At 48.5% G+C, this 22,046-nt stretch overlaps 2 protein-coding genes across 14 annotated transcripts in view; one reads left to right on the top strand and one right to left on the bottom strand.

The window, feature by feature from the left end:
• The window catches only part of BAZ2A (bromodomain adjacent to zinc finger domain 2A), a 34,116-nt gene extending 18,621 nt beyond the window's left edge, over positions 1-15,495 (top strand). For 5 of the 9 annotated variants that reach the window (XM_082350884.1, XM_082350881.1, XM_082350888.1 and 2 more), the window contains 24 exons: positions 433-651; positions 1,106-1,594; positions 1,740-1,800; positions 2,852-2,960; positions 3,132-3,233; positions 3,404-3,614; positions 4,883-4,983; positions 5,259-5,324; positions 5,506-5,739; positions 5,877-6,131; positions 7,152-7,366; positions 7,656-7,730; positions 7,927-8,269; positions 8,468-8,612; positions 9,135-9,793; positions 9,957-10,179; positions 10,298-10,453; positions 10,567-10,718; positions 10,906-11,195; positions 11,289-11,421; positions 11,536-11,682; positions 12,090-12,316; positions 12,431-12,574; positions 12,662-15,495. In XM_082350884.1, coding sequence (XP_082207010.1) covers positions 433-651; positions 1,106-1,594; positions 1,740-1,800; positions 2,852-2,960; positions 3,132-3,233; positions 3,404-3,614; positions 4,883-4,983; positions 5,259-5,324; positions 5,506-5,739; positions 5,877-6,131; positions 7,152-7,366; positions 7,656-7,730; positions 7,927-8,269; positions 8,468-8,612; positions 9,135-9,793; positions 9,957-10,179; positions 10,298-10,453; positions 10,567-10,718; positions 10,906-11,195; positions 11,289-11,421; positions 11,536-11,682; positions 12,090-12,316; positions 12,431-12,574; positions 12,662-12,827 — 4,922 coding nt within the window. In that variant the 3' untranslated portion in view covers positions 12,828-15,495. The remainder of the gene's footprint in view (positions 1-432; positions 652-1,105; positions 1,595-1,739; positions 1,801-2,851; positions 2,961-3,131; positions 3,234-3,403; positions 3,615-4,882; positions 4,984-5,258; positions 5,325-5,505; positions 5,740-5,876; positions 6,132-7,151; positions 7,367-7,655; positions 7,731-7,926; positions 8,270-8,467; positions 8,613-9,134; positions 9,794-9,956; positions 10,180-10,297; positions 10,454-10,566; positions 10,719-10,905; positions 11,196-11,288; positions 11,422-11,535; positions 11,683-12,089; positions 12,317-12,430; positions 12,575-12,661) is intronic. The other 4 variants (XM_082350887.1, XM_082350885.1, XM_082350883.1 and 1 more) reach the window with 4 other exon arrangements.
• A 385-nt stretch (positions 15,496-15,880) lies between these two features.
• The window catches only part of RBMS2 (RNA binding motif single stranded interacting protein 2), a 90,438-nt gene continuing 84,272 nt past the window's right edge, over positions 15,881-22,046 (bottom strand). For 4 of the 5 annotated variants that reach the window (XM_082351006.1, XM_082351010.1, XM_082351007.1 and 1 more), the window contains 3 exons: positions 21,749-21,829; positions 21,230-21,315; positions 15,881-21,124 (listed from right to left, as the gene is read on the bottom strand). In XM_082351006.1, the coding sequence (XP_082207132.1) occupies positions 21,235-21,315; positions 21,749-21,829 (162 nt within the window). In that variant the 3' untranslated portion in view covers positions 15,881-21,124; positions 21,230-21,234. The remainder of the gene's footprint in view (positions 21,125-21,229; positions 21,316-21,748; positions 21,830-22,046) is intronic. The other variant, XM_082351008.1, reaches the window with a different exon arrangement.

Here is a 22,046-nt window from a genome sequence, read left to right as displayed (position 1 = left end):
GAGTTAGTAAGCCAGGGAAAGTATTTGGGAATCTGGGGCACTGGGGTCTCCAGATGATCCTGTGGCAGACCACAGTTTCATGCCACAGGCCTGACTGGGCCAGCTGCACTCTGAGCTGAATTGGTTCATTTCCCAGGTTCTCTCCCAGTGTTCCTTTTGGCCAGGAGCCCTGGATAGGGACTTATTACCACACAGATGGGCTATTTGGGTTCTCACTAACTTGCCATTGAACGATTACCTTTTACCCCACTGAAATATAAGAAAGGCCTATTTTATGATAGGTGCTAGAATTTTGTGTTGGTCTGTGGGTAGAAACCATTGCCTTGCCTTTCCCTAATATTAGAAAGAAGCTTCACAATATAGGAACTAGAACTGGATATATTCAGACTAGTATTTCTTAACTCTTGCTTTCTGATTTTTCCACCCCTGAAGAGCCAGTGACTGGAGGACTCTACGGTATAGATGACACAGAGCTGATGGGCGCAGAGGACAAGCTGCCTCTTGAGGACAGCCCTGTGATCTCTGCCCTCGATTGTCCTTCCCTCAATAATGCCACTGCCTTCAGTCTCCTGGCAGATGACAGTCAAACTTCAGCCTCTATCTTTGCCAGCCCCACCTCTCCACCTGTCCTTGGGGAGTCTGTTCTGCAAGGTAAGTGAGGAGAGCTAGGGCAGAGGAAGTCCTTGGCCTGGGCAGAGGTGAGAGAGCAGGCCTTAGGGGTGGGGATTCTGTGAGAGCGCCTTCCTGGGAGCTGAGGAGGCCATGGAATAGTGTGTGGTGGGACTAAAAAAAGCGCTCTGACTTCTGCCCTGTGCCCAAAAGAACTTGTGGGGTGAGACTTGGAGTTTGTGGGAGAAAGGAGGCCAGAGGCCTTTACTGGCTCCAGGTGAAAGGTATTTCTTCACACAGTGACAGCAGCAGCAGTTTTGCCCTTTAACCTTCATGAACGGTAGGGGAAGAGAGCCAGAGGCTACTTCTCTTTTTCCAACCCTAGGGGAAAGCCCTTGAAGTAACCTTGTTTAGCTTCATCCAGGTTTGTCTGAGTAGATTCTCTTGTTTTATATGATCATTCTTCCTTTAGCCATCCTGTCTCTTTGGATTCTAGATACTAGCTTTGACCTGAATAATGGCAGTGATGCAGAACAGGAAGACATGGAGACTCAGACTTCAGACTTCCCACCATCTCTGACCCAGCCAGCCCCTGACCAGTCATCCACTCTTCAGCTCCGTACAGCAGCCTCGCCAGCAGTCTCACCAACAGCCTCGCCAGCAGTCTCCCTGGCGGTTTCTCCAGCAGCCTCCCCGGAAATCTCTCCAGAAGTCTCTCCAGCAGCCTCCCCAGAAATTTCCCCAGCCATCTCCCCGGCAGCCTTCCCAACAGTCTCTCCAACTTCCTCAGCAGCCCTCCCACCCGTCTCCTCTGAAGTCTCCTTGACAGCCTCCCCAGTGACCTCCCCAAAAGCCTCCCCCGCACCTTCCCCAGCAGCTGTCTTCCCAGCAGCCTCCCCAGCAAATAAGAATGTCAGCAGCTTCCTTGAGACGACTGCTGACCTGGAAGAGATCACTGGAGGAGGAGTCACTCCCTCTGGTAGTGGTGAGTGTCTAGATTCTGTTCCACCCCTAGCTGGTTCCAGGAAAAGTTTCTGTCTCATGAGGCATTTAGCCCTTCCTCACTGGCCTGTCGTCTCAGTATTTTGCTTGAACTCTTAACTTGGGTATCCCCTATCTTCCTCCCCAAGGTGATGTCCTGAGGAGACGTATTGCTACCCCAGAAGAAGTTCGTCTTCCCCTCCAACATGGGTAAATGCTCTAGTTTGCTGCATGCATCGACCTTTGACACATTTAATGAATGACTCTAGGAAAAAGGGAAGGGAGCTCCTCTCATCTGAGATGGGGAGGAATGGGCTAGACAAGAATGGGTTAAAGGATAGTTACCTGCAGTGATAATGTTTCTGGGCATGAGATTCTTAGGCTTCCTTTCTTCCTCTGTCACGGTCTTCCTCCTCTCACCCATTCTTTCCTCATTTTGTGACCACTCAGTTTTTTCCTCAAGGGGCTACTGCTGTTATCTTTTCCAAATTCAGCTGGTGGGTCTAGGGTTCAGATGTCCGAATGAGTTACCTTGTCCTGTATGCTTAGAGAAGGAATAGCAGTGAATGGGGAGTGGCTTAGTCCCCATGAATTGGGATTTTTTTTGTTTTTAATGCACTTTAAGGTCAGGAACAGTATGAGACCAGAATGGACAAGCCAGCACACCAAGGGCTTTATAGGAATAACTGCCTTCCTGACCTTCCCCACCCCCGCCCCCGTAGGCTACTTGTGGTCACCAAGTCTGAGTTCTGCTTTAAGTTTTGAGAGAAAGATAAGGCTTAGTCTTAGAATAATCTGTTGCTCAGAACACAGAGTTCCTTACTAAACCCTGGCCTCTACGGAGTCATTTCATGGAGTCAGCAGTGAGTTTACTCTTCTGCTTGCCTCCCCACCCTCTGTCTCTTCTGCCTTTATTCTCTTAGGTCTTTTATCCTCTTTAGTGGAAACCCAGTAATTTGCCCTGAATGGCATTAGGGAGGGGGTTTCTGGCTGCTCATCTCACTGACTTTGTGAAGGGAGGGGTGGAGGTCTTTCTGGGCTTGTGCAGTCTGGTGTGTTGCTTTCCCCTGTGGTGCTGAGGGGCTTGTGGCCCAGGCCTGCCTTCTGGCCAAGCTTGTATCGCAGGATCCTCTGCACCTACATGCAGTTCTAGTGAGACAGGTGAGGGGCGGGCCATCTGCTCAGTGGGCTTGGCTTCTGGGTGGCTTGAGAGTGGGTAGGGGTGTGACCTGGCGGCAGGGCCCGTGTGCTTCTCTGGCAGGTGGCGGAGAGAGGTGCGCATCAAGAAGGGCAGCCACCGATGGCAGGGGGAGACCTGGTATTACGGCCCCTGTGGGAAGAGGATGAAACAGTTCCCGGAAGTGATCAAGGTAATGTAGCTTTCGTGGACTTTTTTAGGAAAGCACAGACTCCTTTTTTTGGGCCCAGTGGCAACAAGCTGGCGTTGTCTGCTCTGGGACTTGTTCTGCTTGGGCTATTGCTGGCCAATAGGTGTGGTAGGGCTGTAACTTCACTGATGCCACTCTACCTCCTCCTCATAGTACCTGAGCCGCAATGTGGTACACAACGTCCGCCGCGAGCACTTCAGCTTCAGTCCCCGTATGCCTGTTGGTGATTTCTTTGAAGAGAGAGACACACCAGAGGTGCACACCCAAGGGTTAAATATGCTTTTGTGTCTGAGAAAGGGTTGATGGACAAGCTGCAGCTTCCTCTCATGGGGTTTGGAGAGTCTTGGGCATTGAATGGTTCAGAGGGCCTGGTGGCTTGCTCAGACTCCCTCCCATTGTAACAAGAGTCTTCCTTATTACCTCAGGGCTTGCAGTGGGTACAGCTCTCAGCAGAGGAGATCCCATCCAGGATTCAGGCAATTACTGGGAAACGGGGCCGACCTCGAAACACTGAGAAGGCCAAGACCAAGGACGTCCCCAAGGTGAAACGGGGCCGAGGTCGGCCACCCAAAGTCAAAATCACTGAGCTGTTGAATAAGACAGACAACCGCCTCCTAAAGAAACTGGAGGCCCAAGGTACGACTGGGGATTCTGCTCACTCTCTGAGGTATCTGAAATGTTGATGAATTGCTAATGCCTGGGTTTCCCAGGAATGTGACTGAGGGCTGGAAGAAATGAATCTGAATCACCTTCCCCTCTCTGGAAAGCAGCCTCAGGGTCCCAGCACTTTTGTGGTACTTCTTTTACAACCAGTTTCTTTACTGAGTTACTCTCTTACTAGTGGAGCCTGGGCGGTCCCCAAAGATAGTTATGAGAGGAGAGGGCTTTCATGTCCTTTCTTTCCATCTTTCAGCTTCTCACTTATCTTACTGGTTTTGGCTGTCTCATACATACACTCTTACCTTACTCATTGCCACCATCATGGAGGTTCAGAATTCACATCTGAATCCAAAAGATAATTGGCACTGTTTTAGTGGGATGGACAGATTGGAAATGTCTAATTTTTCAGTAAATATTGCACTTGCCCTGATATAGTATAAATTTGAAAAAATTTGGAGTCATCGGTCTCCTATTCAGAGTTCCAGCTCTGCCATATTCTGACTGTATGACCTGGAGCGAGTCACTTATATTTTAATAAAAGCCTATAGTGGGTCATCTGCAGGTGATACCTGTCTAACTTAGAGGGTTGCTGTACAGATGTGGTGGTGGTAGTGTTTCTGTGCCAGAATAGGATAGGTGCTGTCATATCAAAAACACCAATTCTGAAACACTATTGTTTGCAGAATCACACTTCAATATTGTCTTCCAAAAGGGAAGAAATTCAGACCTTTTAGTAGAGCAAGACATAGGAGCTGAGCATAAGCAATAGCTATGTCAGTTTGATATGATTCTGCTAAAGTGTCCATTATCTGGGCCCTTTCTTTCTGGCACATTCTTGCTTAATTGGTGCTTCCCACTCAAGACCACCTGCTTTCCCTGGCAGTTTTTCTGTTCCTTTCTTTGTTCTAAAATCAATCTGTCAGATAGCCTGGGGGAGAGACAGGCTATAAGGCTACTTTGCTGTTTTGGCCCCTAGGACCCCTTCTAAAGCAGTCTAGTGTTCAAGGGGCTGGTGCTTCTGGGCAGGAGATACCATTTGAGTTCTTTGTGCTACCTCTATAGCAGGTGCCTCTCCTACATTTTTTCTCCAACATTTTATGTATACTTAAAACAAAAAAAACACAAACTTTTGGATTCTTCAGGGAGCTGCTTTGGAGGCCAGCTTTGTGACAGGCATGTGCTGCTCTGGATGCTGGAGATTGGCCTGCCTGCCTCACTCTTCATTTTTCTTTCTGCCCTCACAGAAACACTGAATGAGGAAGATAAAGCAAAGATGAGTAAAATCAAGAAGAAGATGAAGCAGAAGGTACAACGGGGAGAGTGTCAGGCTACTAACCAAGGGCAGGTGAGGGACATCAGAGAGATTACACAGTAGGTTAACTTTTCCTACAGCTGCTCTGTCTTCTCTTCCTTCTCCCACGTCTGCCACTCGCCATTTAGAGAATTGGGCTTATTCAGGAATAATGTGAGCATCTCCAGGGTGAGAGAATTGATCCATTGCCGACCTCTCATCCCATGTCTCACCTCTCCTCCCCAGTACCCTTGTCTGTTTTTGAATGCTAGTCAAAGCAGTGATGCTTTCAGAGTTTGAGGAGAAATGACTTCCCTTATGGTTTACAGGCCAAGAACAAGAGGAAACAAGAGACCAAGAGCTTAAAGCAGAAGGAGGCCAAGAAGAAATCGAAGGTAGGTGCATGTACACACAAGCATAACTTTGAAGTCACCAAACTGATTTTGCAAGACGTGTGAGTTGGTCTCTTTTTATAGTCATGTTTCTGGGTGTAAGGTGGGGAGGACGGGGACCTGGAAAGGGTGGTGACTTGAATCTTTATGGCACTCTTGATTCCTCTCTCCCTTGGGTGGCTAGGCTGAGAAGGAGAAAGTAAAAACAAAGCAGGAAAAACTGAAGGAAAAAGTCAAGAGGGAGAAAAAGGAGAAGGTAAAAATGAAGGAAAAGGAGGAGGTGGCCAAAGCCAAGCCAGCCTGTAAAGCAGATAAAGCTCTGGCCACACAGAGGCGCTTGGAGGAGCGGCAGAGGCAGCAGATGATCTTGGAGGAGATGAAGAAGCCCACAGAGGACATGTGTCTGACTGACCACCAGGTAGTGAGGGGAGAGTAACAGGTCCTGGAGGGGCCATCCGTGAAGACACTTCTGTGAAAGGAAGAGCCTCCTAGATATCCAGACTGTTGCCTTCCCATATGTTTGACAGAACACCCTACCTCTTTTTATCTCTACAGCCCCTGCCTGACTTCTCACGCATCCCTGGTCTGATCCTGCCTAGTGGGGCCTTCTCAGACTGCTTGACCATTGTGGAGTTCCTGCACAGCTTCGGCAAGGTGCTGGGCTTTGACCCTGCCAAAGATGTACCTAGCCTGGGAGTCCTGCAGGAGGGACTCCTGTGTCAAGGCGACAGCTTGGGCGAGGTGCAAGATCTGCTGGTGCGGCTCCTGAAAGCTGCGCTCTATGATCCTGGCTTGCCTTCCTACTGTCAGGTGAGGTCCTTTCCTGGGCGGGTTCAGAGGGCCTGGAATCCGTGCTTTTCTCAGTTTTGCTTTCTCTTTAAGTTAAACACATGAAAGCCCCTTCCCAAAGTGATCAGGACAAGTGAAGGGAGATACACAAATGGTCCCCAGTTTACAGTGGTTTGGCTTATGATTTTTCGACTTTACAGTGGTTCAAAAGTGATACGCATTCAGTGGAAACTGTACTTCACATTTTGATTTTGATCTTTTCCTGGGCTAGAGAAACGCAGTACGATACTCTCTAGTGATGCTGGGCAGCGGCAGCAAGGCACACCTCCCAGTCAGCCATGTGTTCACTGATACACTTACAACCATTTTGTACCCATGCAGCCATTCTGTTTCTCACTTCCAGTACAGTATTCAGTAGATTACACAAGATAGTCAACATTTTATTATAAAATGGCTTTGCGTTAGATGATTTTGCCCAACTCTAGGCTAATGTAAATGTTCTGAGCATGTTTAAGGTAGGGTTGGCTAAGCTATCATGTTCTGTAGATTAGGTGTATTAAATGCATTTTCAACTTAGAATATTTTCAATTTATGATAGGTTTATTGGGACATGACCTCATCATAAGTTGAGGAAGATCTATATACTACATGCTAGCCCTTCTGGTAATTTATTGCGTCTTCTCCTAGGTTACTTCTACTCACTGCTTTAAGGTTTTAGGTCCTGACTCTCGTCATTCTCTCCAGGGACAAGTGGAGGAAGATCTGTAGTTTCTTCCTGTTTCTGTTTTCCATATATTTTTTTCTCTTCTATTTCTTTTTCTTTCTGACCTCCCTCTGCTTACTTTGTTCATTTTCCTTTAATTTACTCCTTTTCTTTTGCACCTGTCCTTTTCCTTCTCTCATCTGTCCTATCAACTTTCATTCTTTTCTTCTTTTCCTATCTTAACCCCGTAGTTCTATTGTATTTTCCTGCTCCAGATTCACCCAACTTGAGTTGTTCCTCTTTCTCTCTTAACTCCTATCATGCTCTCCTCCAAACAGTCCTTAAAGATCTTGGGGGAGAAGGTGTCCGAGATCCCACTAACAAGAGACAATGTGTCTGAGATCCTGCGCTGCTTCCTCATGGCGTATGGAGTGGAGCCAGCCCTTTGCGACAGCCTGCGCACCCAGCCTTTTCAAGCCCAGCCGCCCCAGCAGAAGGCTGCTGTCCTGGCCTTCCTTGTGCATGAGCTCAATGGCTCCACCCTCATCATCAAGTGAGGGGCAGGGGTGGGGATGGTTATTGTGTGCCTTGGTCAGAATGGGATGGGGGAGGGGGTTAGCCATTTAGAAATCCTCGGCGATGTGTGTCCACTGCCATGCTCTGGACATGCTGGTGTGACTTAGGACTGAATCTAATTTTCTTCCCTGGGAGACTCCAAGCCTTCCTCTGCCGTTCATCCAATCTAGGCTCTAGGATGAAACTCCCTTTACCCTTGAGCCTCCCTTCTTCTGTGTATGTGCTGCCACTTCTCCCTCAGAATCCCATTCCCTGTTCCCCTGCAGTGAGATTGACAAGACTCTGGAGAGTATGTCCAGCTACAGGAAAAACAAGTGGATTGTTGAAGGCCGGCTCCGGAGGTAGGGACAGGACAGAGGAGAGAAGGGGGAAAGAGTGAAGCATAGCCAGGATTTTTGCTTGGAACTCAGTGTCCTTAGCCCCTCCCCTGGGGTTGGGACCTTACCCCAGGGCCTGGGATTGTTTAGATTCACTGTGTTCCTTTTGTGGTGGTATCATGTTCCTCACCACGGTTTCCCTTAATCTGTCTATGTCAAGATTGAAAACTGCTTTGGCCAAGCGAACTGGGCGACCTGAGGTAGAGCTGCAGGGGCCGGAGGAAGGCCTGGGGCGGAGGCGCAGTTCTCGGATCATGGAGGAGACCAGTGGCATGGAAGAGGAGGAAGAGGAGGAGACTACAGCTGCTGTCCATGGCCGTAGGGGTCGAAGAGATGGAGAGGTACTAGCCCAGACCAAGGAAAGTGGGAGTTGGAAAACAGATTATTTTTTTCTTGAATCTGATGATTCCCTTTCTCTTGGTGTCTACTTGTTTCTTCTCCAGGTTGATGTCATAGCATCTAGCATCCCAGAGCTAGAGCGCCAGATAGAAAAACTCAGCAAGGTATTGTGCTTCTAACCTCCCAGGAGCTGGAGATAGGGGCTGGGTGAGAATTGATTACCTTATGAGCTGGGCCCAGATGGTATCAATTTTATAGGGAAGCTGAGAGCCATTGCCCTTCTCCCATATACCGGACGAAGTCACCACTGTCACCCTGGAAGTGTGTTTTTCATTCATCTTCCTTTTCCACTGCCTACCCAGCGTCAGCTCTTCTTTCGCAAAAAGCTGCTTCACTCATCCCAGATGCTTCGGGCAGTCTCCTTGGGTCAGGACCGCTACAGACGCAACTACTGGGTGTTGCCCTATTTGACTGGTATCTTTGTGGAAGGAACAGAGGGGAGCTTAGGTAGGTGTGTCGTAGGACCCTGAATTGAGTCCTAACAAAAGTTAAACGATTCCTTTTCCTCTGCCTAGTTGTCTTGGGCTTCTTTCATTGTATGAGAATCAGTATAGCACAGTGTGGTTAAGAGCACAGGCTCTGGAGTAGGACTGCCTACCTACCTGCTCTGCCATTTACCAGCTGTATGCTTCAGTTTTTTCATTTGTAAAATGGAGTTAATGATAGAATGTATACGTCATAGGGCTATTGAGAGGATTAAAATGAGTTAATGCTCTTAGAATAATGCTTAACTTATAGCTGGTTCTCAATAAATGTTAGCTTATGATTATGCTGATGATGATTACTTGGGAGCATAGTGTTTCTTTTCCAGAGACTGTGCTCACTGGCATATAAGCTTTTCCTGGTGCAGTCTCCAAAAGGGGGGTATGAAGTCCAAGAGAAAAAGAAAGTATATGTCCTGTGTTTGTACACCCTCTTTCTTTCCCCTTATATCTGTGTATGTGTTATGCTCTTCACTTTTCTTTACAGTTCCTGAGGATGTGATAAAGCAGGAAACTGACTCCTTAAAAGTGGCAACCCATTCAACACCCAGCCCAGCCTCCTTCTCTCTGAAGAGGGAGTTAGCTGGCTGCAGCACCTCTGCCAGTTCTCCTGCCCGGGCCCGAGGCCGACCTCGGAAAACTAAGCCTGGGTCTGTGCAACCTAGGCACTTGAAATCTCCTGTCAAGAGTCAAGGTTCAGAACAGCTGCAGGTCCAGCTTCAGCCCGAGACTCAGCCCCATCCTCAGCTTCAGGCTCATGCCCAGCCCCAGCCCCAGCTTCAGTCCCATCCTCACTCCCATAATGGGTTCCTAGAGCCAGAGGGCTCCCCTTTGTCTCTGGGTCAGAGCCAGCACGACCTCAGCCAGTCAGCCTTCCTGTCTTGGCTGAGCCAGACTCAGAGCCATGGCTCCCTGCTCAGTAGCTCAGTCCTCACGCCTGATAGCAGCCCCGGAAAACTGGACCCAATGCCATCACGGCCCCCGGAGGAGCCAGAAGCTGACGAGACAGAAGCCAGCCCCGATTCTCAAGCTCCCTGGTTTAACTTCTCAGCCCAGATGCCCTGCAGTGCTGCCCCTACACCACCCCCTGCAGTTTCTGAGGACCAGCCCACTCCTTCCCCTCAGCTACCTGCCTCCTCCAAGCCAGTAAGTAGCCAGAATTAGCGGTATGCACTTATCTTCATCTTGCCACAGGCTCTGTTGCCTGGCTGTGGGCTGTTGCTGAAGCTGGGGGGAAGGGATGGGGCCACTGGGGTCCTGTCAACATGAAAACACACCCTCATCACCTTATGTGTCATCTCATTCACAGGTGAATAGACCCAGTGCTGCCAACCCCTATTCTCCAGGGCAGCTCTCTTCCACCCCCTTGCTGGGCCTGGCTCCTAAAAGGCGAGCAGGAGACCCTAGAGAAACACCACAGAGCCCCACAGGGATGGGACAGCCAAAACGGAGAGGGAGACCTCCCAGTAAGTTCTTCAGACAGATGGAGCAGCGTTACCTAACCCAGCTGACAGCCCAGCCCGTCCCCCCTGGTGAGTGACTTTGGGGTGGAATGGGGTGAGATAAAGGTAGGAGTGGCATCAGATGTGGACCATGTGATTCATAGCTGGTTCCCACTCCCCACCCCACACACATAAACCATCTTCACAGAGATGCGCTCGGGCTGGTGGTGGATCCGAGATCCTGAGACATTGGATGCCATGCTCAAGGCCCTGCACCCCCGAGGCATCCGAGAGAAGGCACTTCACAAACACCTAAACAAGCACAGGGACTTCTTACAGGAAGTCTGCCTACGGCCCTCAACTGGTAAGGTAGATGCTTAACCACCCTGAGCTGCAGAGCCCAGGTAAACGTTGAGCTGCTGCTGTGGACAACGAAATAGCCTGATGGGCTTTTCCCTCTGCCTTCTGTCTCCTCAGACCCTATCTTTGAGCCTAGTCAGCTACTTGCCTTTCAAGAAGGGATCTTGAGCTGGTCCCCCAAAGAGAAGACATATGAGACAGACTTGGCTGTGCTTCAGTGGGTAGAGGAGCTGGAACAGCGGGTTATCCTGTCTGATCTGCAGATTCGGGTACACTTGGGCTGGCACTGGGTAGGGGGTTGTTGACGAGAGGGTGTTAATCTCCTGTACCCTGTTAGGGAAAACCTGGGGTTCCCACTTCACAAGTGACCTCCCATGACCCTAAATGGGTCACATCTTTTTCTATGCTTAATGTTCTTTCTTTATAATGAGTTTTATTCCTCTCTCCCACCTGCAGGGCTGGACACGTCCCAGCCCAGACTCTACTCGTGAAGACTTGGCCTACTGTGAGCATCTACCTGACTCCCAGGAGGATATCACCTGGCGGGGTCGAGGCAAGGAAGGACTGGCACCCCAGCGTAAAACTACCAACCCCCTGGACCTGGCAGTGATGCGACTCGCTGCCCTGGAGCAGAATGTGGAGCGGCGGTACCTGCGGGAGCCCCTGTGGCCAGCTCACGAGGGCGTGCTGGAGAAGGCCCTGCTCAGCACGCCCAGTGGCGCCCCACAGCGCACGGCTCCAGAGATGTGAGTGGCTCCCCGCTTCTTGGTCTTGGGGGAGGAGGAATAAATTTAATGGGTCCTGTTCCTCATCCCCAAATCACCACTTTCTCCCACCAGATCCTACGAGATCACCCCTCGCATTCGAGCCTGGCGCCAAACGCTGGAGCGGTGCTGGAGCGCGGCCCAGGTCTGCTTGTGCCTGGGCCAGCTGGAGAGGTCCATTGCCTGGGAGAAGTCTGTCAACAAAGTGGTAAGAGGCCTGGAGAGCCTGGGGGGGCTGACAAGATGGCCAGCTGGCGTGGGTGGGGTCAGTGGCAGGCAGAGGCTTGAGGGCTCACCCTGCCTCCTCACAACCTCGGTCCAGACCTGTCTAGTCTGCCGGAAGGGTGACAACGATGAGTTTCTTCTACTTTGTGATGGGTGTGACCGTGGCTGCCATATTTACTGCCTTCGGCCCAAGATGGAGGCTGTCCCAGAAGGAGACTGGTTCTGTGCCGTCTGTTTGGCCCAGGTAAGTCTTCTGCTCCCTCTCATTCCACTCCCAAGCAAAAGTCAGAGATTTTCTTTCTCATCCCATTTACCACCAGTCCTACAAATATCATTCTTACCATGCCTCAGTCTCTCCTGGGAAAGGGCTCCAGATGATGTGCTAGGAGACCTGAGTTCTGATCCTTCTTTGGACAAGTCACTTAAATTCTATAACCTTACTTGCTTTTACTTTCCTTATAAAATGGGAATGATTATACTTTCCCTTTCACCTACCTTATTGGGTTATGTGAATAAATTCACATGCTGGCTTATGCATGAAAGTATTTTGAAGCCTCAGTCACACTTAGACAAGTAGGGATTGTAGTAAAGTGAAGGGCAAGCAGAGAACATCTCCAGCTGTTGCTGATCTTACCTTTTTCTTATCTTCAGCAGGTAGAGGGAGAACTGACTCAGAGGCCAGGTTTCCCAAAACGAGGCCAGAAGCGGAAAAGTAGTTATGTGCTGAACTTCCCAGAGGGTGATAGCTGCCGGCGCCGGCTACTGTCGAGGGGCCGAGAAAGCCCGGCAGCGCCTCGGTGCTCAGAAGGAGGGCAGTCCCCCTCAAAGCGGCGGCGGCTCTCCATGCGGAACCACCACAGTGATCTCACGTTTTGCGAGTGAGTTGAGTGAATTCTGGGGACAACTGGCTCTACCTTTGCCGGAGTAAAGGGCTGGGAGGGGTCAGTGTGTTTGCTTCCTGGGAGTGCAGTCATCACTGTCTTTCGTAATAGGATTATCTTGATGGAGATGGAGTCCCATGATGCAGCCTGGCCTTTCCTGGAGCCTGTGAACCCACGATTGGTGAGTGGGTACCGGCGCATCATCAAAAACCCTATGGATTTTTCCACCATGCGGGAGCGGCTGCTCCGGGGAGGGTAAGTAGACATCAGTAACTGTCCCGGCTCTTCTGTTACTGCCGTAACTTGTACCCAGCTCACAAGTCTGTCTCCACCCCTGCCCAGGTACACCAGCTCAGAGGAGTTTGCGGCTGATGCACTTCTGGTCTTTGACAACTGCCAGACATTCAATGAGGATGACTCTGAAGTGGGCAAGGCTGGGCACATCATGCGTCGCTTCTTCGAGAGCCGCTGGGAGGAGTTTTATCAGGGAAAACAGGCCAATCTGTGAGGCAAGGGAGGTGGGGAGTCACCTTGTGGCATTGCTCCCTGCCCTCCAAACAAACAGACCCTGCCATTCTCACCTGCTGATGCTGCCCTGGGTCCAGACTCGAGTCCGAGGTAGAACCCTGATTTTTGACCCTACCTTTGGCAGCGCCCTACATCTTCTTATCCCTACACCCCTTTCTTCCTTTCCTCCTCTTGTTCCTCACATAAGAGGGGCAGAGATGAGGTCCTTCTGGACTGAAAGCCAAAAAAAAAAAAGAAAAATAATTTTTCCTTTCTGTTTTATTTCCTAATTAAAAAAGAGGAGGAGGATGAAAGAAGCTCCTACTTCCTCCTCCCAGCTTTCTCACCTTCCCTGTACATGCCCCAGCATTCTGGGGCTATTTAACAATAGCAATAGTTCTAGTGAATGTGTGAAACCAAGAAACACTCTGTACTGTGTGTGGACCCGCAGTGACGGCCAGTAAAGTGGACTTAACTCCCAAGTGTGTCGAGCCGGACACCGGGCCCTGAACATGCTGCTTCCATGTTCAGTCCCTCCCCCGCTTTTCACTTTCTCTCTCTCAGTCCCCCCCCAACCCCCTTTTCAGATTTTCTCTCATCCAATGATGTAAAACTGTTGTGTACGGGTTCCTCCATCCTTTTCCCCCAAATCTTTTTTCCCTTCAAAGGAAAAAGAAGTTCAGAGGTCCCTGTCTTTCTCTCTGTCCTCATCTTCCTGCCAATAGCTAGTCCCTCTGTAATGTTGGATACTCCTCAAATGCTGAGTTTCTAGCCTTTTCTGAAACTTAGCAAACTGGGGAGAGGGCAGGGAGGCACCCTGAACCCTGGGCCTTCCAGCCTCCTTCCCCACCTCTTACCCAAACCTCCTTCTTGGGAACTCCTCAGGGACAACTACTGCTGAGTTTGGGCACACCCCCAAGATGGAGGCCAGGTAGCAATCGACTGGCCTGAGAGAGAGAGAGGTGTGTGTGTGAGAGAGAGTGAGTGAGTGAGAGGATGCTGTGATTGTGCCCCTGTTTTGTCTGGTGGCATCCATTCAGTTTTTCCCCCAAGTATCTGTTTCCCATTGTTTCCAACCATTGAAACACCTTTCCCATTGTTTCACACCATCACTTTGTCTTTGGGAAACCACAGGAACAGTTTTTCTGGGTACAAGGCTGTCTCTCTCCCCCTCTCTCCCAGTCATTTCTGTTCCAGCCTCTTCAAACTGTGCAATCTTTCAGCAGGAACTCCCTCTCCTTTCAGTAGCTCTGAGTCTTAAGCTTTCGCAGGGAGAGGGGTAGAACTGGATCTCTTCCTAATCCCATGAGCTTCTGTGGGTTTAGTAGTGCTTTCCTTCCCTTATCTACTTCATATCCTGGGACCCCCTACCCAGTAGCAGAGACCGCAGAACACAGGAGAGTAGGGAGGAGAGGTTCTGGGTCCACCACTGCCCTACATTTGACTGTGCCCAAGTTAAGCCCCGACCTGTGAGAGGAAAGCTGCTAACTCCCAGCTATAGCCATGGGCCCCTGGCCCCTGCTTTCCTGCTCAGCAGAGCCCCTCCCATCAGAGATTACGGGTACTTGCACTGGGGAGGTGGCTGCTGGCTGGCCCAAGCAGAGAGCTGAGGCATCCAAGAAGTGTTCCATTGGTGGGAGAGGGGGTGCCAGGTGAGGGGGAGCATTCCTTGTGCTTCTGGCAGCACTGAATAGCCACTGAAGGGGGTGAGGGGGCAGTACAGGTCCCGGGGCAGCCCCTTTCTTATTCCTTTATGCCCCTTCTCCCCCATAGCCTATTTCTAAAGTCGCCTTTTCTGTCAGATAAACCTCAGAACTTTTAATTTTATTTGAGATTTTTTTTTTTTTTTGCTTTTAAATAAGAGGTGGATTGAAGAATATTTGAATTGACTTTATATTATGCATAAATATTTATATTTTATCTAAATAACTGCGCTGTAACAAACTTTGTGTTAGACATTTGGAACTGTTGTAGTTGGGGGCTCTTCTTTTCCCCACGGCAGTCTTACCCTGGTATAAAATGTTCTAGATTAATTCTACTGTTGGAGGTTAGGTGGACGGGGGAGTGAAATCTTGATTGTTCCTGTTCTGTGTTCCTCTCCCAGCTCCATCTCTTTCCCTAGGGACCAGGCACTCTTAAGGTGGGGTGGAGTCCTAGCCTCAATTTGAAGTGAGGGTTGATGGGGGGCGGGGGGAGGGCATGACCAAAGGGGCCGTTTCTCACTTTTCTTTCCTCATCTTCACTGCCCCTTGAGCTAGGTGGATTTTCTCTTCTTGACAAGAGTATTTGATAGGGAAGGCAAGTTAAAAAAGTAAATAAAACCCACCCCTACCCCTTTGTTTCCTCTCCCCTATCAGTCTGGTAACAGGAAGAAACCACACCATCAACACCAACAAATTTCCATGTTCCTTTTACAACAAAAGGGACTTGACTTTTTATATAACCAAATGTGGTGTTTTAGTGACTTTTTGATAATGTACAGTTTTTTGTGAATTTAAATTTATTTCTTTCTATATTTTTAGGACCAATCTCATTTTTAATAAGGTAAAAAAAGGAAAAAAAAGTCTAGAGAAAAAAACTCCTGTTTTTGCCATGTGATGTTCCACAAGTGCAGCTGTAGAAAAGTGCTTGTCAGTTGAATAAAAACCACATTTGATAGAGATTCAAAAGAGTCTGTATTTATCTTCCTTCAACATAGGTTCTCATACTTGCCTAAAGGTGAAGGCTGGGTGTTTGTTAGGGTGAGTACGACTGGTTTGATGTAGGAGACCACAGGCCGGGGAGAAATATGCCCCTAAACTTCAAGGTTTATCTCTGAACCTCCAAGCTTGGCCCTTCCTGTGCAAGAGGCATCCAAGGCAGAATTTGTGCTTATGTGGGTGGAACAGGTGCTCCTGGCTGAAGTGCTACAGCAAAGGATTCAAGTGTCCCTAGTTCCTGCCTTGTGAGACATGGCCTTGGCTTCCTAAGCTGCCACCTGTGTTCCCACTATAGCAAATATATGTGCTCACCACCACCTTCCCAGCTTGCAATCATGGATAAGACACCACGAGGTAGACTTTCGTGTTTTATTTCAGAAGTTGAAATAAGACAAAGTTCTCCCCAATTGTAGGGAAGGAACAAGTGAATACCAAGAGTCAGAAAAAGAAGAATGTGTAGCATTGGCACAGATGTGGCAAGAGTATAAAACTGGAAACCTCTGGGTAAAGAAAAAGTGTACAAAATGTGTTTTGAGTATAAATTAAACTTATTTCCTGTCCAAGGTGATAAGTGCATGCTAGAGAGCACTTGCCACCCGAAAAAAAATGTGTGTGTTGGGGGATGTGGACACCAGTAGTGGGGCGAGAACTTTTCTTTACTCAGGCTAGGAAAGCTTATCACACTCCAGGCTGGAAGTTTTGTTTTGGTGACCCTGTAAACTAACTGGAATAGGTGGAGAAGGAACATCTCTGCTTTCAGCCCTATAAAAATCCCAGATGCCCTCTTTGGTGCATGTTTACCTTCTCAGCTAATGGCAGCCACTGGCAAGCTCTTATCCTCTCAAGTGCTGAGCTCTGCTCCCATGTTGGTGTTCCTGGGGGTGGCTCCCAAGCATTAGTTAATATTCTAAGCAGTCATTACTCAGCCTGTCCCCCTGGCGTACCACAGCAAGACCCGACTGAAGAGTTCACACTATTCTAGGGTGATAAATGAGGTAAAAATCTCAAAGAAGACATTCCAGAAACAGAAATAACCAAAAGAGTTTTTGCATTTGATTGTGAGCCCTCTGTAGCCCCCATCTTCCTAACCCTCAGGAAAGGAAGGACAGAGTAAAGGAAGGAAAGAAGTAAACCAGGTGCTTGTGCCCATGTTCAATTGTGACGCTGTGAGGTAGGTCTTTAACAAAGACAAGAAAGTTCTGGGATACACCTGGAGAATGTTTCATTCAAAACAGACGTGGACATGCCAGGGAGAAGGAGCAGTGGTAACTGGGGTGAGAGGGCACCTAGCTTTCTCATTACTACAGTCATGTGGGGACCACCCCTAGGGAGGTGCAGCAGAATTCAGCAAAGATGAAAAGGGTGATAGAGCTCTCAGGCCCATCTCAGCTGTTGAAGGAAGACCCTCCTACGAAAGGAAGGAGTAAAAGCTGAGCAAACGAGGGATCTGCTAATGCTTGGAAGGACCTAAAATGCAGGTAGCATAGAAATGGAGTAGTTGGTTTAAGAGGGAATCAGGAAGGATCAGTGTGACAAGGCACAAGGAATTAAGACCTAGCCCTTACAGACTGGCTTTCATAACACCCACCCTCTTCTCTGAAGCTGGTCTAGCAGAGCCTGAGGACAAGTTTAGATCTGATCACTGACCCAAGTTTATTGCCCTAGGCCAAGAAGTTCAAGGTAACCCCCTCATAGGTACAATGCTGCTGCTCTCCCAAGAAGGGGGGAGGGGTGCGGCGGGCACGTGCATAAGAGAACAGCAACGATTTTTTTTTTTTTCCCTAGAAGATGATTCTATGGGGATCCCTGCAACATTCCATTCCAGCAAGGCCTCTCACCTCACCTCTGTGGAGCAAAGTAACAACCCACATGTACGTCCCCAAACGGTAGACACTGAAGCAGCAGGGAATAAGCAATGCAGGCAGGCACCAAGGGGCTGAATGAGCTCCCTGATCAGTAAGTTAGGAAAGGAAGAATGGAACTGGGCTGAGGTGGCCCAATCCAGGGATGGTCAGTAGAGCAGCACAGTCCTCACACTCAGTGCAAGTAATGTCCCCCTACTACCCCCATCTCTTACTGACAAGGGCTATTTATTACCTCTTCAGAGTCACCAGGCTTCCTAGCCTAGGCAACTCTTCAAATCCTTTGGTTAAAAACACACTTTAAAAATAACATCTCTCCCCATCATCATTCCCACATCTTCCCTAACCTCGACCCACACCCTCCTCCGAAAGGTCTAATCAGCCTCGGGGCTGAGTATCATCTCAGAGAGAGAGAGGAGCAGTAATAACACCGGCATGAGATGGGATGGGCAGGCTCTGAGGCTAGTAAAGGATTGTATCATCTGAGAAAGGGATCTAGTATGTTCCATTTGACTGAAAAGAGAAAAATACAAAGTACTAAAATATTTTAAGAATGTTATGAGCATCTGTAATGAGCGGGGGTATGAAGTACAGAGAGAGTTATGACCTGGGCTCCATGAAGACAGGATTCAGAAAACATTAGCATAGTGTTTAAAGAGCCCAGCCCTAGGCGGTGAGCTTGAAGTCTCCCCCTACAATTCCTCTGCCACCACTGCCACCAATGGCGCTATTTCATGGGAGAAAAAGTACCCCTCCTTCCTTGTCTCCTTTTTCCAATCACTCACCCATGTTATGAACTGTTAGAAATGAACTAACAATTAGGCAAAAAGTATCATGAGTGTAACCCAAAAAGGCCCAAACAAAATTCCACGATGCCATTAACCATTACAAAAATAACTTCAGGCTCTCCGTCACTTCCCATGCCCAAACCTGCCCAAACCAGAAACACCCATTAATAAAATCCATTAAGCAGATTCACATGAGAACACACAAAAGGTAACTTCAGAATTTTAAAACAAAACAAAGCAAAATTACAGCCATTTAAACATTTAAATACAGACAGAGAAAGTAGACAGAACCAGGAATTCTGGGAGGCAGAGGAGCGGCAGCAGTGACATCAACAACAGTTTCTACACGTGAAAGGCCCTCATTTCACTAAGCCTCCTAGCAAAGCAAGGCTCCCCCAAACTACTATTAATTAAATGAACAGGATTCTAGATTTTTCTCCTTTTCTTCAAGGCCACTGACAAGAAATATATGGTGTATTTTCCTTGACTAAGGAGTAGAGACTCAGAAGCAAGAGATACCTGCCCAGCCAAAACCTTCTATAAAGTTACTGGGTTTGGGGCTGTTTTACATTAGATAAACCCTTCCTGAGGTTGGAAGTACCTGTGAGAAAATTAATAGTGGCGATTTTATCCTTTATACTTTACATCCTACCTATTGTCCCTTACCCCTACTCCCTTAACCCCAGGATGTACAAAAGGACACTCTAAGGGCAGGGAGCGTTAGGACTCTCAACTCTGGGATGGGTGGAGGGGAGCTAGGCCCAAGCTCTATGTACAACAACTGATAATACAGCTTCTTCCCGCCCAGTAGCATCTCCTTCTCCCCTACAGAAACTGAACACCTGTTTCTCCATTCTCCATCATTTGGCTTTCTGTCTGATTGTCTGGTGGAAAGGCACCTGACCTTGAAGTGAAGGGGAGCAGAACTCTCCTTTCAGTGCAGAAGGAGTGACTGGGAAGAGACAGGTGCAGGATCTTATTTCCTAGAAGATGGACAAAGGCTTCCTCCTATCTGTCTCCGTGTGCATAGTCAGGTCTTGCAGAAGGTGATGGAGTTGAAGAGCAAATTATAGCCTTTTTTTGAAGGACTCCTGACCTTGTAAATAGTGAGATGGGGTTTATGGCCCTTTTCTATCCCAGCTCCCTGCTGTCCTTCCACAAGCAGGAAGATTATTTTTGATGTCCTGGTTCCCTGGAAAAGGGGCCCAAACACACTAGGGCAGGTTGCTCTGGACAGTTACAAAGAGCTTTGTCCTTTCCCGCCCCTGCACAGCACACACACAGAACAGTCCCCACCTCTATCCCTCTGAACGTGTGTGTGCACATGGCACAAGCCTTTCAAGGACAGCTCTTGCTGTACACAGATGTGCCAAAGGTCAAAGCCTGGGGAAAATTCAAGAACCTCAGTTCTGTCCCTCTCAACTAGCTGCCTGAGTGTCAAAAGGCACTGTGTGTCCAGGGTTGGGATGGGAATTTACCAAGTCCTCTGGTACAGGAGGCAGGGATGACACTGTCTACATCAAGGTTTCCTAACCTTGGTACTACTGACATTTTGAGCCAGACAATTCTCTGCTGGGGGAGTTGGGGCTCTGCTGTGCCCTGCAGGGTGTTTAGCAGAATCCCTGGTCTCCAGCCACTAGCTGCCAGTAGCACACAGCCCCACCCCCAGGCACAACAACCAAAAATGTCTCCAGAGATTGCCAAGTGGCCTCTAGGCGACAAAACCACCTCTTTGAGAATCGTCGGTCTAGAGGTAAAGCAGCTGATTGTCCGTGGTGGGGAAGGAACCTAAATGGATTCAGCAAGGTCACAAAAGCAAAGGCTCTGAGCACAGCAACGATGTGAGATAGGGAAGAGAGAGTCCTTGAGACCCAGGGCAGAAAAGATCCTCTAGGAATCAGAAAAGCAGGTATTCCTGAAAAGCTGTAGCAAGGGAAGACATTTTCTCAGAGGATGTGGTGTTGGCCTTGGCAGTGAGAAGAGTTAGTCAGAAGTCAGTAGGTCCATTCCTCTGGAACTCGCCAGGGAAAACCTAGTCTTCATCCAAATTTGGATCAAGGATGGCTTCCTAAGGCTGTGGGATTGTCTCCTTAGTGAGCCTAGGTCACATCTCTGCTTCCGGAGGGCAAAGTCTAGTCTTCCCTCCTAGGATGTGGCAGGGCAGAGGGAGGAAAAGCCACTTCCACTGCCTGCTTAGTGTTCTACCTTGTTCCTTGCCCAGCCCCCCAAAATTCCGTATGAAATTTCATTCAAAAAAGAAATTCACAAAATTAAAAACTGTAAAGAGGCAAAGTAGGCAGGTTCTGCTGTATGGAAAAGAGAAAAAGAACACTCTGGATGAGAGAAAGAAGGCATAAAATGTATGTGAAGAAGAGATGGGATGTGTGATCTAAGAGCTTTATAAAACAAAACTTTAAAAGTCTGCATATTTTCTTACACCTCCTGCCAAAAGATCCATAACAAAACTCAGTAAGTAGGGCCCACAGTAGGACTCCATCAGTGTTCTAGCACCACACCTTTTTCTTTTAAGAAAATAATTTGTTTAAAAAGCCTTCCCAAATAAGTCCAACACATCAAAAACTGTTTTTCATAAAGACGAGAACAAGCTCCAGGCACCGTGTCTCTTTGGGGTAGGGAAAGAGTATATTGCAGTTTAAAACAAAACATAAAACTTTCTTCACAAAAGAAAAGAAGTCTTTTTGGTCTCCTTGACTGTAGCACACACACAAAGTGACAGTTCCTCCAGGCTCCACCAGGAGTGGAGGAAGAGCACAGGGCAGGAGTGCAGAGACTTCTTTTTCCAGGCCCAGGCCTGTGAAAACCGATGACCAAGTGTTAGTCCTCAGCTGGGCCCACAGAGGGGCTGTATTGCTGGTCAGCCCTCTGGAGTCTGGAGCATCAGCATCTCCAAGAATTCATTTATACTCAACAAAGATGGGGAGGGAAATCCTAAAGGAGGCATAAGCCAGAGAGGGTAGGGAGGGGGAATGACAAACATGAGAGTCTGATTTCAGGCTGCTCAGCCCACCCCGCCCCTCAGTATGTGATTCTTACCACTGTTACTTGTTGAACTGGAAAGAATAGACCCCATGGTCTGAGGCAGCATCCACTGTCACTTGATTTTGCTGGCTGCCGCCATCCTGTACCACAGCCAAGGAAGGAGAGTCACCTTGTGCAGCCTTTCCTCACCTCCCACTGAAGCAGCCTAGCTAAGTTGCGTGTCCTCCCCAACCAACCCATTCCCACACACCTGTGTGAGTGCACATACACACACAAACACACACGCACACTCAGAGCATCACTTCCCCAACGTTTAGAGCAACCCATCCTCTTCCCAGGACACACGAGTCAATACAAGCCAGCATCCTGGGATTAACTACCATCTGCCAAATGAGAGGAAGGGCCTCATTCAGAGATACAAACTAAGTCTTTCCTTCCTACATTCTTCACATCCCTACCAGCTATTTGTGAACACAGAATCAGCATCACTGTGAGAGGAAGATTTTGATCAGGGGAAAATGTGCCTCTGTTCATTTTCCAATCTTCAATCCAAAGAGATTATAAAGCTCTTACCTCAACTGAAACACTGGAAGAAGGCACAGGGGTGTACTGGGAGATGTACGCTCCTTGCATAGCTGCAGCTGTTGGCATATACTGGAATGAGATACATCAATAGGCTTAGAGCAGTGATTCTTGGCTACATTTAAAGCACCTGGGGAGCTGTAAAAAATACGAGTGCCTATTGTTCCGTCCCCAGATATTCTAATTTAATTGTCCTAATTTAATTGTGCTTTTTAAAAGCACTTCAGGTGACTCTAAAGTACACTGGCTTAGAGAGGCTTCTAAGTACATGACTACCTTTTCCTCCTCT

This window comes from Balaenoptera borealis (assembly GCF_965194805.1).
Source record: "Balaenoptera borealis genome assembly, chromosome: 13".
In the NCBI taxonomy this organism is placed as follows: Eukaryota; Metazoa; Chordata; class Mammalia; order Artiodactyla; family Balaenopteridae; genus Balaenoptera; species Balaenoptera borealis.
This window is presented reverse-complemented; position numbering and strand designations above follow the sequence as displayed.